The sequence below is a fragment of the Paramisgurnus dabryanus genome, chromosome 18 (genome assembly GCF_030506205.2).
Source record: "Paramisgurnus dabryanus chromosome 18, PD_genome_1.1, whole genome shotgun sequence".
Taxonomy (NCBI): Eukaryota; Metazoa; Chordata; class Actinopteri; order Cypriniformes; family Cobitidae; genus Paramisgurnus; species Paramisgurnus dabryanus.
The window spans coordinates 15,349,988-15,362,587 of NC_133354.1; the positions used below are offsets into that span (position 1 = coordinate 15,349,988).

General features: G+C 36.7%; 1 protein-coding gene across 4 annotated transcripts in view; it reads left to right on the plus strand.

Moving 5' to 3' along the window:
• arhgap42a (Rho GTPase activating protein 42a) overlaps positions 1–12,600 on the plus strand; it is a 32,755-nt gene that overhangs the window by 1,090 nt on the left and 19,065 nt on the right. For all 4 annotated transcript variants that reach the window (XM_065286905.2, XM_065286903.2, XM_065286906.2 and 1 more), the window contains exons 2-3: positions 2,858–2,953; positions 6,022–6,083. In XM_065286905.2, coding sequence (XP_065142977.1) covers positions 2,858–2,953; positions 6,022–6,083 — 158 coding nt within the window. The remainder of the gene's footprint in view (positions 1–2,857; positions 2,954–6,021; positions 6,084–12,600) is intronic.

Genomic DNA, 12,600 nt, shown 5'->3' on the forward strand with positions numbered 1-12,600 from the left:
GTGGGATCTAGTGAATGGGAGCCAAAAGACCACTATTCAATCCTACTGGAATAAGACCTAAAACACACTACAAAAATGATTTGTTTTTAAATTGTTTTAATGGTAAACTGCTGATGTTTCATAGTGGTGTTTTCAGTAAGTGCAGTTTATTAGACTGAAGTTTAGTTGCCTCAGTGTTCAATGATTTAAAGGGACCCATGTCAAACTAGTAGCTGAAAAGTTTGACCTATTGGCCTGTCAAATACTATCAGTGCGCTCGATATTTCATGATTTACAGCTTTTTGTAAAGACCATTTATCATATGTTCTCAATAATATCTATGTAGTGCATGTTTCAAGAAATTGATTGTGATTGTTTCGAGTGGCGATTTCATGCCTTGCTGTGTACACAAAGTTTGTTTTTAGTACTGCCAACCACCGTAGTCATGGTTTAAGAAGTAATTATGTACAGGGTTTGTGTATGGTAACATAAATGGATGTTTATTCAGCTGAGATCTGATATGGAAGAAAGATAAGCTTGCAAGACGTACTTTTATCTGACCCTTCACTAAACTTGACATCTATCAGTGTTGCTTAATAGAAATTTGCATTGCAGTATTGTCTAGTCACTGTGCACCAGCCCTGAACTTTATGGGAAGAAAGGTTGAGTCCAGTTACAAGTTACATTTAACAATATTCTTTTTTACAACATTATTTGTTTTTTATAGTAGTCAATGCACAGCTACTGGTTTTGTGCCAAACAAAAGCAGTGAATGTTTTCCATTAAAGACCCAAATCCTTTGTGTCGTTCCAAGCAAATCAACATCGTGTAACATTATAGTGAATATGTTAGAAATATAAAACTAGACCTTTTGAAAAAGATTCATATAAGCAGTGGCGTCTCGTGATTGCTCTTCCGAGGAGCGCAAATTCAAAATATGTGTTTCGGGGTGTCATGTGTGTTGCTCATGTTTTCAAAATATGTGTTTGTTGCATGATGTGAACCATGTGCATCATGTGTTTTGTCAAAATAAGTGCCTTCTGCACAAAATACACGCAAGACACTCCCTTAACAGTGAACTGTGATTACGCATGAGATTATGCGAGTACAAAGAGTATAGAAGCCCAAGAGGCGAAACTCAATAGAACGCTCCATAGCAACAGTTGCCCCCATGACGTGACGGCGCGGCCGCCATTATGGCCTGAAAACTGAAGGAAAACTCCGAAAAATAATGAGAGTCAATGGCACTGAACCAACTTAATATAACAAAAACTTGGCATAACTTATTTTTTTTCTGGTCGTCATATCTAAATACGAAAACAACGTGGTTATGCATGGCCCAATTATCCTTAGGAAAATAGTATTTTGGGACAAAATATTACTTTAAAAGTACGATAAGACTACTATAGAAATACTATAGCGGCTCTGGATATTATAGAGGTATTACAGAACATTACATACTTCTGTGATGTTCGAATACCTCTATAATATTTTAAAGCTGCTATAGTATTTCTATAGTAGTCTTATCGTACTTTTAAAGTAATATTTTGTCCCAAAATACTATTTTCCTAAGGATAATTGGGCCATGCAAAACCACGTTGTTTTCATATTTAGATATGACGACCAGAAAAAAAAATAAGTTATGCCAAGTTTTTGTTATATTAAGTTGGTTCAGCGACTCTCATTATTTTTCAGCGTTTTCCTTCAGTTTTCAGGCCATAATGGCGGCCGCGCCGTCACGTCATGGGGGCAACTGTTGCTATGGAGTCTTATCGTACTTCTATAGTATGTCCCAAATTACTATAGTATTCCTATAAGATTACTATACTATTTTGTCCCAAAATACTATAAGATTCCTTTAATACTTTTTCGTAAGGGTATGTCCCCCACCGAATCGGCTTCATTAGCCTACCACTTACGGTTTGCATAGATACAATTATAAAATTACTGCAAACCTTTAATCTATCAATATTTATGTTCTATTATGCATTTTCCTTGTTATATAACAGAAATTCATGAAATAATATAGGCAGACACACAGTAATAAGATATTTATTCAAATGTTGATTTTGAAATGAGTGAACATCACCATATATACGATTTGGAAAAATAAATAAATAAAAAAAATTATAAATGAACATTTCTTAAGAGTTAATCTTTTACATAGAATATCACAAAAATATTAACAAGTTTTTTCAACATATTCAGTGAAAGTGCACACAGTGAACGTTTCAATGGCAAGAACAAAAACAATCTGTGAATGTCCTATTACAGGCGGAAAGGTACAAAAAAGATGTGCAATCTAGCAAGTGCACACATGAACTATAAACAGTACTAAAATGGAGCCATAAGATCTCAGTAATTAATCAGACACCACCATCTATTGTGTGAGCATTTGTGTATGAGAAGTTTTGTTGTATTTTTTTCTTTTTGTGAGAGAAGAGGCACTGACATAGAATGGAAGAGTGTGGAACAGTTGTGAGGCGCGCTAACGCTTTCAGCAGCTTTCAGTCCATAATGGCGGCCGTGGCTCCGCAGCGCCATCTACAGACTGTTACCCATAACATAACAGAGCTTCCCCTCTTGGGCTTCTATACTCTTTGGCGAGTATCTGGCAAACGCGAGCGTCTCCTTTATCATAAACCCTTTCTGCAGCAGGCACTTATTTTGACAAGACACGTGATTAACATATGTTCACTCGACGCGCCGAACACATATTTTGAAAATACGAACCATACACATGACGGACTATAAGCATGTTGTGACAAACTTCGCATCATGCGCCCTCGAAAAAACAAGTGACCGGCCGCCTATGCATATAAATTATACGTTTGAAAACTTAAACATACTGAAACTCAGTTTGTTGTATTTTCAATAGATCTTTCTGCAGCTGTGCAGAAGTTTTCCCAGTCTCTTCAAGATTTCCAGTTTGAGTGTATTGGAGATGCCGAAACCGATGATGAGATTAACATTGGTAAGTGTTCACCGATCCACACCACCATTCACTAATTAATTGGCAAATGATCAAAATGCAAAATGTATGTGTTTGTAGAAAGACTGATGGACCTGATAGCTTTCCATGTGGAGCATGGCGCTAGAAACATGAAGGTCATGGGTTTGAATCCCAACAAATCCACATATGCACTGGTTATAACAATGTTAGATAGTCTGAAAGAAAATATTAATTGTTTAATTTTTTTACAGATAAAATAAGGTTGCATGTTTTGTTATATGCAGCCTTTAGGGGTACATAATCCTATATTCATATCTCAACAGGATGCCTATTGTTTCATGCATGTGTGGCTTTGCCATTTAGGTGCATCTCAGTACATCTGAGTGTCCCGCCATGCATCAAAGCAGATGAGATTTGCTTTGTTATAACGTCATTTTTAAATGGCTAAGGGTCTGTTTATCTGGAGGCCTGTGCCCTTAAAAGAAAGTAGTTCTTATCTGAGTTTCTAATTGGTTGTCTGTTGGAGTTCAAACCCCATGAGAATGATGGGGGGCTGTGAAGCAGGACCCTTTCTTATCGCCGATCAGAAAAATGCTGTGTATTCCCGGGACAGGAAGTGATGTGGCCGGAGCATTCTTTGTGTAAAAACAACAGCAAAGCACACCGCTCATAATCATGAAATTACATAAGACCATGTGCTTTTAATATCATTACATAATATTGACATTACTGCCTTTTACACACAGTTTTCCATGTAAATTAGATCTTATGTAATTATGCACTTATGTAATTCCCATTGCGTCAGTGCACAGGTTCTGGGTTCGATCCCAGAAAACACATATTGATATAAAATATATACTTTGAATGCACAGTAAGTCACTTTGGATAAAACTGACATCTGGCAAATGCATAAAGATAAACATTTAAAAATGTATGTTATGTACAATGTTTTATTTGAAATAATTTGAGGTGCAAGTTTTAGTCCACTTGATTATATTCTATATATTTTTTTAATATTTAATATTAAAAAATATAACATTTAATAATTATACAGTGTACAATGCCATAGATCACTGTAAAATATGAGATTTACCCTACAGTATGAAATTATTTAACTTAATTTTTCCCGTCTGGCTCGCCAGTCGCCATCATTCTTTCACACATGAGGGGCTCATACAGGAAACATGTTTTATGTTACTCTCACATTTTTACATCTTAAAGACGTGGGCTGCTGTTTCTTGAATACCTCTTTGTGCATTGATCAGTACTGGGTGGCCATGATATATATATATATATATATATATATATATATATATATATATATATATATATATATATATTAGGGCCGGGACTTTAACGCGTTAATTAAGATTAATTAATTACACAAAAAATAACGCGTTAAACATTTTAACGCATTTTAATCGCACTTATTAACGGAGTCATTCGTAAATGCTGCAGACCCTGTTTTAGTTCGAGAACTCCGGGGTTGTGATGCAGTGTAAATAAAAGTTGACGGAACCTAAACGAACAGCTGATTTTAACGGGACAACGCATCAGTTTCAAAGTAAAAATTATTTATTCTGGTAAATGGAGGTTTGCAACGGAGGTTTTGCCCAATAAACATCTACCAACAAACTACAGATTATTTTAACATGTATCCTAATGTCTGTTATATGTTAATGTTTGAGTATTGCTGGGTTTAAATATTGTTGTAATGTTGTTTTGTTTCAATTTAATTAGCTTATTGCGAGTTTAATTTAAGTTTTGTTTGCTACTTTAAAATGAATTTCGTTTCAAATAATTTGTCTACTAATTATAAACAATGTTTTGTTGTTAGGTTTTGTGAATATAAATTAAAAAGAACATTAAAAGCAACACCGTGCATCTCATTGATGCATATGCTACCGAATGCCAAAACATGCAATGAGTAGCCTATATCACTTAAAAATCAGCTTGGCAGTCCCCAGAAATTACATTTACACGCGCATTTAGAGCATAGGCTATAGCAGCACGTTTGATTTGCGGTGTGCTTAAGACTTTCAAAAATCAACTTCATATTAATTTTAATAGGCTACTTTGACGGAGGACACGCACAGAGAATAGCGACGGCAGGTAAAGGAAAAAAGTTAAATGGTGTTTTTCTGACGAATAGAGTCAGTTTGTAAGAACATTTTTAAATGGACTATAAGATCATCAATATGAACTCTGAACAATGAACTATTATAAACATAACAGCAAGAAAACCTGAAGAGGATCTTGCAACATTAAAGAAACAAGCATTTATGTAGGCTAAAGCTATATATCACCTCTTATTTTTTAATTTTGTTAAGTTTCAATGGTAAGACTAAAAGCGCGTACATTACGCAGCGCTTTTCACATCTGAATCCCACTTAAGAAAACTATAAACGATGTGCAACTTAAAAATGTGCATAATATATTTTTTATATTTTAATTTTAATATAGGCTATATAGTAGGCTATATTATGTTTTGTTGTTTTTATACGTGAGGTGGGGGATCCGCGCAAATAGGTACCGGAACACAGACAGTCAAAACAACACATTAGTGTTGATTCTGGGACAACAAACTGCGTCATCCTGGAATCCACCCATCTCTGTGTTATTATTGAAACAACACATTTTGTGTTACTTTTAACACAACATGTTTTATACTTGAACACAAAATCAACACAAAATGACACATAATGTCTTAAAATTACACATAATGTGTTAAAAGCTTACCGCACAATGATGTGTATAAAATTAACACATCATTTCTAAGAGTGTATACTAAAAATCCATGTAAAAAAATTACTTCTTAATGTTCTCAGGTCAAATATTTATATGTGATTAAAATGCGATTAATTTAGATTAATTAATTACAAAGCCTCTAATTAATTAGATTAATTTTTTTAATCGAGTCCCGGCCCTAATATATATATATATATATATATATATATATATATATATATACAGGTTTTGTGTATTTCCTATATTCTGGTGGTTCAAAGGGCATAATAAAATGTGCTGATAGAGTAATTACACATCCAGGTGATGGACACATGATCGGAATTCTTTCTCTCTTATCACAGCCCAGTCATTCAAGGAATTTTCTCAGCTCCTGAACACAGTGGAGGAAGAAAGACGACGACTTGTAAGTCACCTGCATCTTTTACAACATTCAAAACAGCCATACACCTCTTTTTGTGAATACTTAAAGGGGGGCTATTTTATGCATTCTGACTTATTAACATTGTTTAAGAGTTGGATTCCTCATGCTTAACATAGGCAAAGTGTCAAAAAAGCAGTTAGATGTATGACAGAGTATTTCTGTGCCAAAAGTTTTTCAAAAAGTTTTCCAACCTGAGAGATTCATACGAAACAATCTTGCTTTATTTATTTCATTGGCAATTTCAGTGCAGGAAGTACTGTGGAAGTCCTTATATGGGCATTTCAACCGGAATAGTGCACACACACACCAACCAAGAGCTGACCGAAATACATCGCCAAAGAAGTGCATTGTTGTTTGTGAGGGAAATTTAAGCTTGTTCAACTTCCCAAATAACCTAGAATTATGGAAACTAGAGATTGTTTGTTAATTTGGGGTAGTAGTGTAGTTGTCACAGACAACTTGTTGTTCATGAGTCACAGACTGCATTAAATGTCTGCTTTGTTAGCAATCAGCATATATGTTATGAATCATAAGTTATACAGAAATAGTGGGATAGTGTTTTGTGTGTTGCTTGCTGGTGACTCCCTCGGCCTGGGGTACACCTCCAGGTGCTCTGGCTTATTTGGAAAGAATCTGTACAGCTGATCTGTCTTTTATAAATTTTTTATGCATTTTATAAATGTTTTTTTTGTTAACCATTTATTTTAGTTTTAAAAATGTTTTTTTTAATAAATCAAACTAAAGACTCTATGGATAACCAGAAACAGCATCTAATTTGTGAGCTTTAAGGAGTATGTTGAATCATCCGCCTTAAATAAAATCATCTAATCCGTTATCTCTCCCTAAACACGTCTTGTCTCTAAATACTGTTACTTTGTGTAGCACGTCATATGTTATTGCTTCCTCACTTTTGTATGTCGATAAAAGCGTCTGCTAAATTCCTAAATGTAAATGTTCTCGAATTGTTTATTTTTTATATCTCAGCAGTGCCAGTAACCCCACGCATGATGTGGTTTACCTTAAAAAGTAGTAAATGAGTGGATGACTTGTTTTTTATTAGCTGTTTTTTATTGCCCCTTTCATGTGGTGTTGTTGACACATGGTTAATGCGTCATAAGACCAAACACACTTTTAGGCTTGTATACGGTAGTTGCCTTATAAGTGCACTCCACTTGAAGTCAGCATGACTTCAGCATGAGTTAATGCATTATGAGAAACAGGCCGTTGTACAATTAGACGCTTGAGGAAACTGCAAATATCAGCAACAACAGTTTTGCAATACTTTTCTCCATGACGTCTCTTACGGATGTTCACACTCTGAAAGTTATTCATCAAGCAGGTTACCATAGCCAGGCATCCTCAGAGCTGTCAGACACAGCTGCACATAGGCACTTTTAAGGGTATTAGGCAGTTTTTTTGCCAGAGATTATTGCTGGCGCTCATTGCCGCAGCTGGTGAATCATTACTCATAGTACAGCAGTGAACAGCTCACCCTGCAAACAATGATGCCTTGTGCTCCGGTGCTGACCCTGCCCACATGTTAACAAACACAGAGCTTTGTTTGGGATTCATGAGACACTTTATCATCAAATCTTCACTGACCCGTTTCTTTTTCTACAGTAGGTGTAAATTGCAATTGTCTTCTATTATCACTTAAGCTGTCGATCTTTATCATGTGATTTTGACGCGCTGATCCCTGCAGTCATAACAAAGTTTGACTAGATAACTTTATCTATTAATAACTGTCGTTTGATCTTTTTGTGCTATAATTTGTCAGTTGATCTGCTCAAATGTTGTTGGGTTTTTATTCAGGACAAACATATTTTGTAATCAGGTATATGTTATTAAACAGTGTGACATTTGCCAAATACAGTTATTACAGCTGAGCTACATTAGCTGGTGTCTTTAACAGCCTCGGTTGTAAAAAAGACAAACATCTTTATTGTGTCTCTGTGGGGCTTGTGTCTGGTTGTCTAATAAAAAGGTTGAGGTCAAACTTGAGGTCAACCACACATTATTGTTGTCTTATTGGCTCATACCTTTTGATTTCTTTCCCAGTTTGTAGATGTACAATGTTAAAAGAAAGAAGGAAATTAGGGGTGTATCGATAAATCATGCAATTTGCTTGCTATGCTTCTCCATAGATATGTACACAAAATGTCGCCTTGGCTACGGCAGTTCATTGGACCGAATGCGTCAAATAAAGCCGCCATCTTGAAACAGGGGAGCCCTGCATCAGCGTCATTGTAGGCAAAGGTGTAATGGAAATAAAATCACCATAAATCGTCATGAATGCGATTTTCTAGGTTTTCTTTTGGTTCGTTCCAACAGTCAGACATGTATTTAGCATTAAGTCCAGAAAAAAATGTACGTTTTGATATTATGAAAATCTACTTTTTCTAACTATAATGCATAGTGCTAGTAGGCCTAGCATCCATACCCAGCACAAAAGTCCGGCATCGTCCATGAATTCGAAGTACAGGCGGAGATAGCAGCTTTACCTATGACAAGATCCCTGTTCCAAGATGGTGGCTGTTTTGACGCATGCTTAGAACCCCAATGGGACATCTAGGCTGTTTCTCAATATGCGTTCTTCAGCGATCTTGCGTCCTTGTGTCCTCGCTCTACGTCATCATTAACAGTCGAAGTTCAATTACAATTCTCAAGAACGCAAGTACAGAGGACGCGTGAAAATACCCGGATGAGTTCTTGATATCGAGGATGCATCGAGTGCATTGAAATCTGGGGAGGTCACGTGACCAGCAGAAAGATTGCACACATCTCAATTCTCACAAGTGCGTTCTGTGTTCTCGCGACCTATTGAGTTCGTTCTTCCAAGGTCGCCTGGCAAGACCAGTCTCCACGAGAACGCAAGTCCGTTCTTTGCGTTCTTAGAATTGAGAAACAGCCCTAGTGTATATATCTATGATGCTTCTCAATGAGTTATGGTGAAATGCCAATACATCCAAAAGCCAGAGGGCGCTCTTGTGCAGAAACTCAATATGCGCCGTAGACGAAGTACCATTTACACATGTAGCTCCATTAAATTCTTATAGAGGGTATGCACGTAACTTCACCTTCGGCGAAATTGACTGCGGTTATGGCCACTGGGTGGTAAAATGTCTGAGCGACAGCATTAGCATAGCCTGATAAACTCATCTAAAATGGTAAAAAGTAGTTGTGTGATCGACTGTGCTAACAGATTCAACAAAAATTTGGAGCGGTCTTTTTTCAGACTGCAAAAAACACTCAAAGAAGAAGTAAATTAGTAGCAATAGCCATATGTCAGGTATGTAAAATTTGGGGATTAAAAAGTCTATAAAAATACACCAAGAATACTCTTATTCTGTGTAATTGCAAAGTTTTGTCAGTGAGCCTTCATTAAAAAACATCTATTATGATGAGCCTTGTGTTTTACGAAGGTGGGATGGTTAAATAGTGTTAGGCAAGACAAACATATATGTCAGGAAAAGCAATGTCTGGCCATATGCCAATGTCCATAGACTACTGGTTGTTTGGTAAGTTGTTAGGGTCACTGTTAAGGCCAACTCAATTCAATTTAAGCTGATAATAGTCAGTTTTACTGGCGTATTTTTTAGTATCCGCTATGAAAACCAGCCATTTTGTTAAATGTTGCGGTCACATGGAAAAGTGACGTCAATGCATACCCTCTATAAGCATATATATATATCGTGGTTCTTCCAAACTTTTTAGGTTTTTATGATAATAAAGAATATGTATAGTGATTATGTTTCACAAATGCTGCTTTTTCAAAAGCATGTTATAAATGACTCAAACTAACAGTGATTTTAGATTGATAAGGACTTCCTACTGATCAAAGAGCCATAGTACATGAAAGAGCTGTGCATATCGCCTATGTGATTCAGAATCACTATCCTATCGGACATGCCATTATTAGTTTGTATCTCGATTTATCGATACATCCAACCCTAATGGAAATCTTATCAGTTAACTTAAGTACAATGCCTTTAATTCTGTTAGTCTGTGTAACTTCAGTTGCCTTTTTTACTCTTAACGTTTGATTATTAGCCTCTTATTTCTCTCTCAAGAAACAAAACGCGTGCATTAACTTTCTGGTTCGATCATAATCTGGTGCATTGCATACCGTTCCATTGTGCAGGCAAACGATCTCTGCTTCATTACAGATAATGAGGAGCTTCCCGATGTCCCCGATTTCAGTTTATAGACATAGGGTTCGAGGCAGAATTTTTGTCTCGAGGAATTTTTGTAATCGAGTTAATCAAGTAACTCGATGAATCGTTTCAGCCTTAGTGAATTTAGATCTGTTCTGTATTACCTATATAGTCTGGCCTAACTTAAAATAATAACCTACCAAAATTATGACACAACCAGTTTCATTTTGTGTAAGTCACAGAGTTCAGAGAGTAACACATTACTGGAATGTCCCTGGTAGTGGATTGAAAAACTTAATTTGCACAAGAGGAAATGAAATATGTTGCTTTTGTGTGGAAGAGAGCCGCTCCAGCAGTGCTGCAAGAGTCCAGCCGTGTCCAGACTGAAGCTTCAGTGCTGTCTATTGTTCGGTGTAGAAAAAGAAAGAGAGAGTCAGTGAAACTGTGTGAACGGCCTCAAGGGAAGAATTACCCAGCAGCCTCCTACAGTTTCATCTTGCAGACCGTAGCCGTGTTACGCTTCAGTCTCGTGCGCTCCTGTGCCGGGCCCCTGACAAAAGGATGACAAACACCTCAGCTGAGCTGAGAAAGTCCCAAGGGTCTTTTCATACAGACGTACAATAACGAGAGCCAAGAGGTGAATAACTCCTAGTAAATGCATTGCCCTCCCTTAGGGGTGCAGCTGGGAAGTGCTGCGTGTTACTGGAGCGCAATGGTCATACAGTCAGGTTTAGAGACCGTGAATCATTAAGTAAACCCAACTTATTTGTCCTGTTAGATTAGTGAGCTGTCTCGTATTTGCTGTTTCTTTAATCTCAGGCACGCTGCCAGAATGCTGGATGTTTTAAGTGGGAGGCATTTCCCACATGATAGATGTGACTGATGTAAGAAATGAGTTTCCTTTCTGGCTAAAAAGGGCCATGGGAAGTTTTGATGTTGTGAGAGAGACGCTTGACGAAACGGAGCGTGCGTCCGTGTGCTGAGCTCTCAATGCTTTACCGTACTGTATGTGATGCAATGAAAGGAGGACCCTTTGCTTGAATGAGACGAGTGTTTATTGTTGGCCTCACTTTAGTTTAGTATGTGCAGTCTTTGTGTGTTGGTAGTGAAAGCCTTTTGTGTATATTAGTAATTTGGAGGACTTGCTTGGTTTTTTGCAAAAACAATGTTAAAGTGTTTAGTTCACACACTAATCATTTGCATATTTTGTATAATTCAACTTGATAAATGCCAAATTTCAATATTTTCGGAGAAACGCTTCCAGATTCAGTTATTTCAGTTGCGTTGTGTTGGCATTACTAATGTAATAAATTAACAACCCTAGTGTAAATCGAAAGGTCAGTGATTTAAATTTAAATATATGCTATTAACTAAACGTTTTAGACAACGTAAAGGAAGAGTTCACCAAAATATAAAAATATGGGCAGGGTAACGGTGCATTCACTCAGCGTTAACGCTTCTCATTTACTTTTTAATGAATGATGTCTTGCATTGCTGAAATAAATTGTAGATCCGTCAGCGTCACATTACTGGCATTGATCGCGGCAGAAGTTGACCAATTGTCAATTTTTCAAGCGGCAACACTGTCGTCTGCCAATCATATTGCCTTATGCAAATACCCATAGCCAGCCAATTACGTTTATGCAAGACCGGAGAACAGAGGACCGTGTGTTGCGGCCACTGTGATTGGCTGTTAGCCACGCTTCAGACACGCCCTCCGTCAAGCGGTAACGCAGACGCCCCGTGTGAATAAAACGTTGCGGGGTGGGGTATCATTCATGTTTTTCCATTTTTTCATTCACATTTTTTTACACATTTTGTGACTGTGCAAATTCATATGAATTATAAATATGGTTTCCCATGTTGAAAAATTCTCTGATAAATTACTCACCCTCATGCCATTCCAGATTTATGCAACTTCCTTTGTTCAGTTTTTCAAAGAAAAAATATTTTTATATAAAAATGCCATGTACGGTTTGCCATGTTGTAAAATTTTCTTATAATTTACTCGGCCTCATGCCATTCCAGATTTATGCAACTTCCTTTGTTCAGTTACACACAAAAAAAATAATTTTATGCCATTGTGTAATCTTCTTATATGGGGCTTACCATGGCGAAGCTTCGAAATGATCAACGTAAAAAACTATTTGACTGCAAAATAATCTCAAAATATGAAACAATTTCTTTCACAAACAAATTATTTCACATATGAAGTCATATATTAACCCATGGAGTCATTTTAATTTAAAGGGATAGTTCACCCAAAACATTCAAATTCTGTCATCATTTACTCACTCTTATAGATAAAACCTGTATTGTAGTAATTGTTATAATTCCCCATTGAC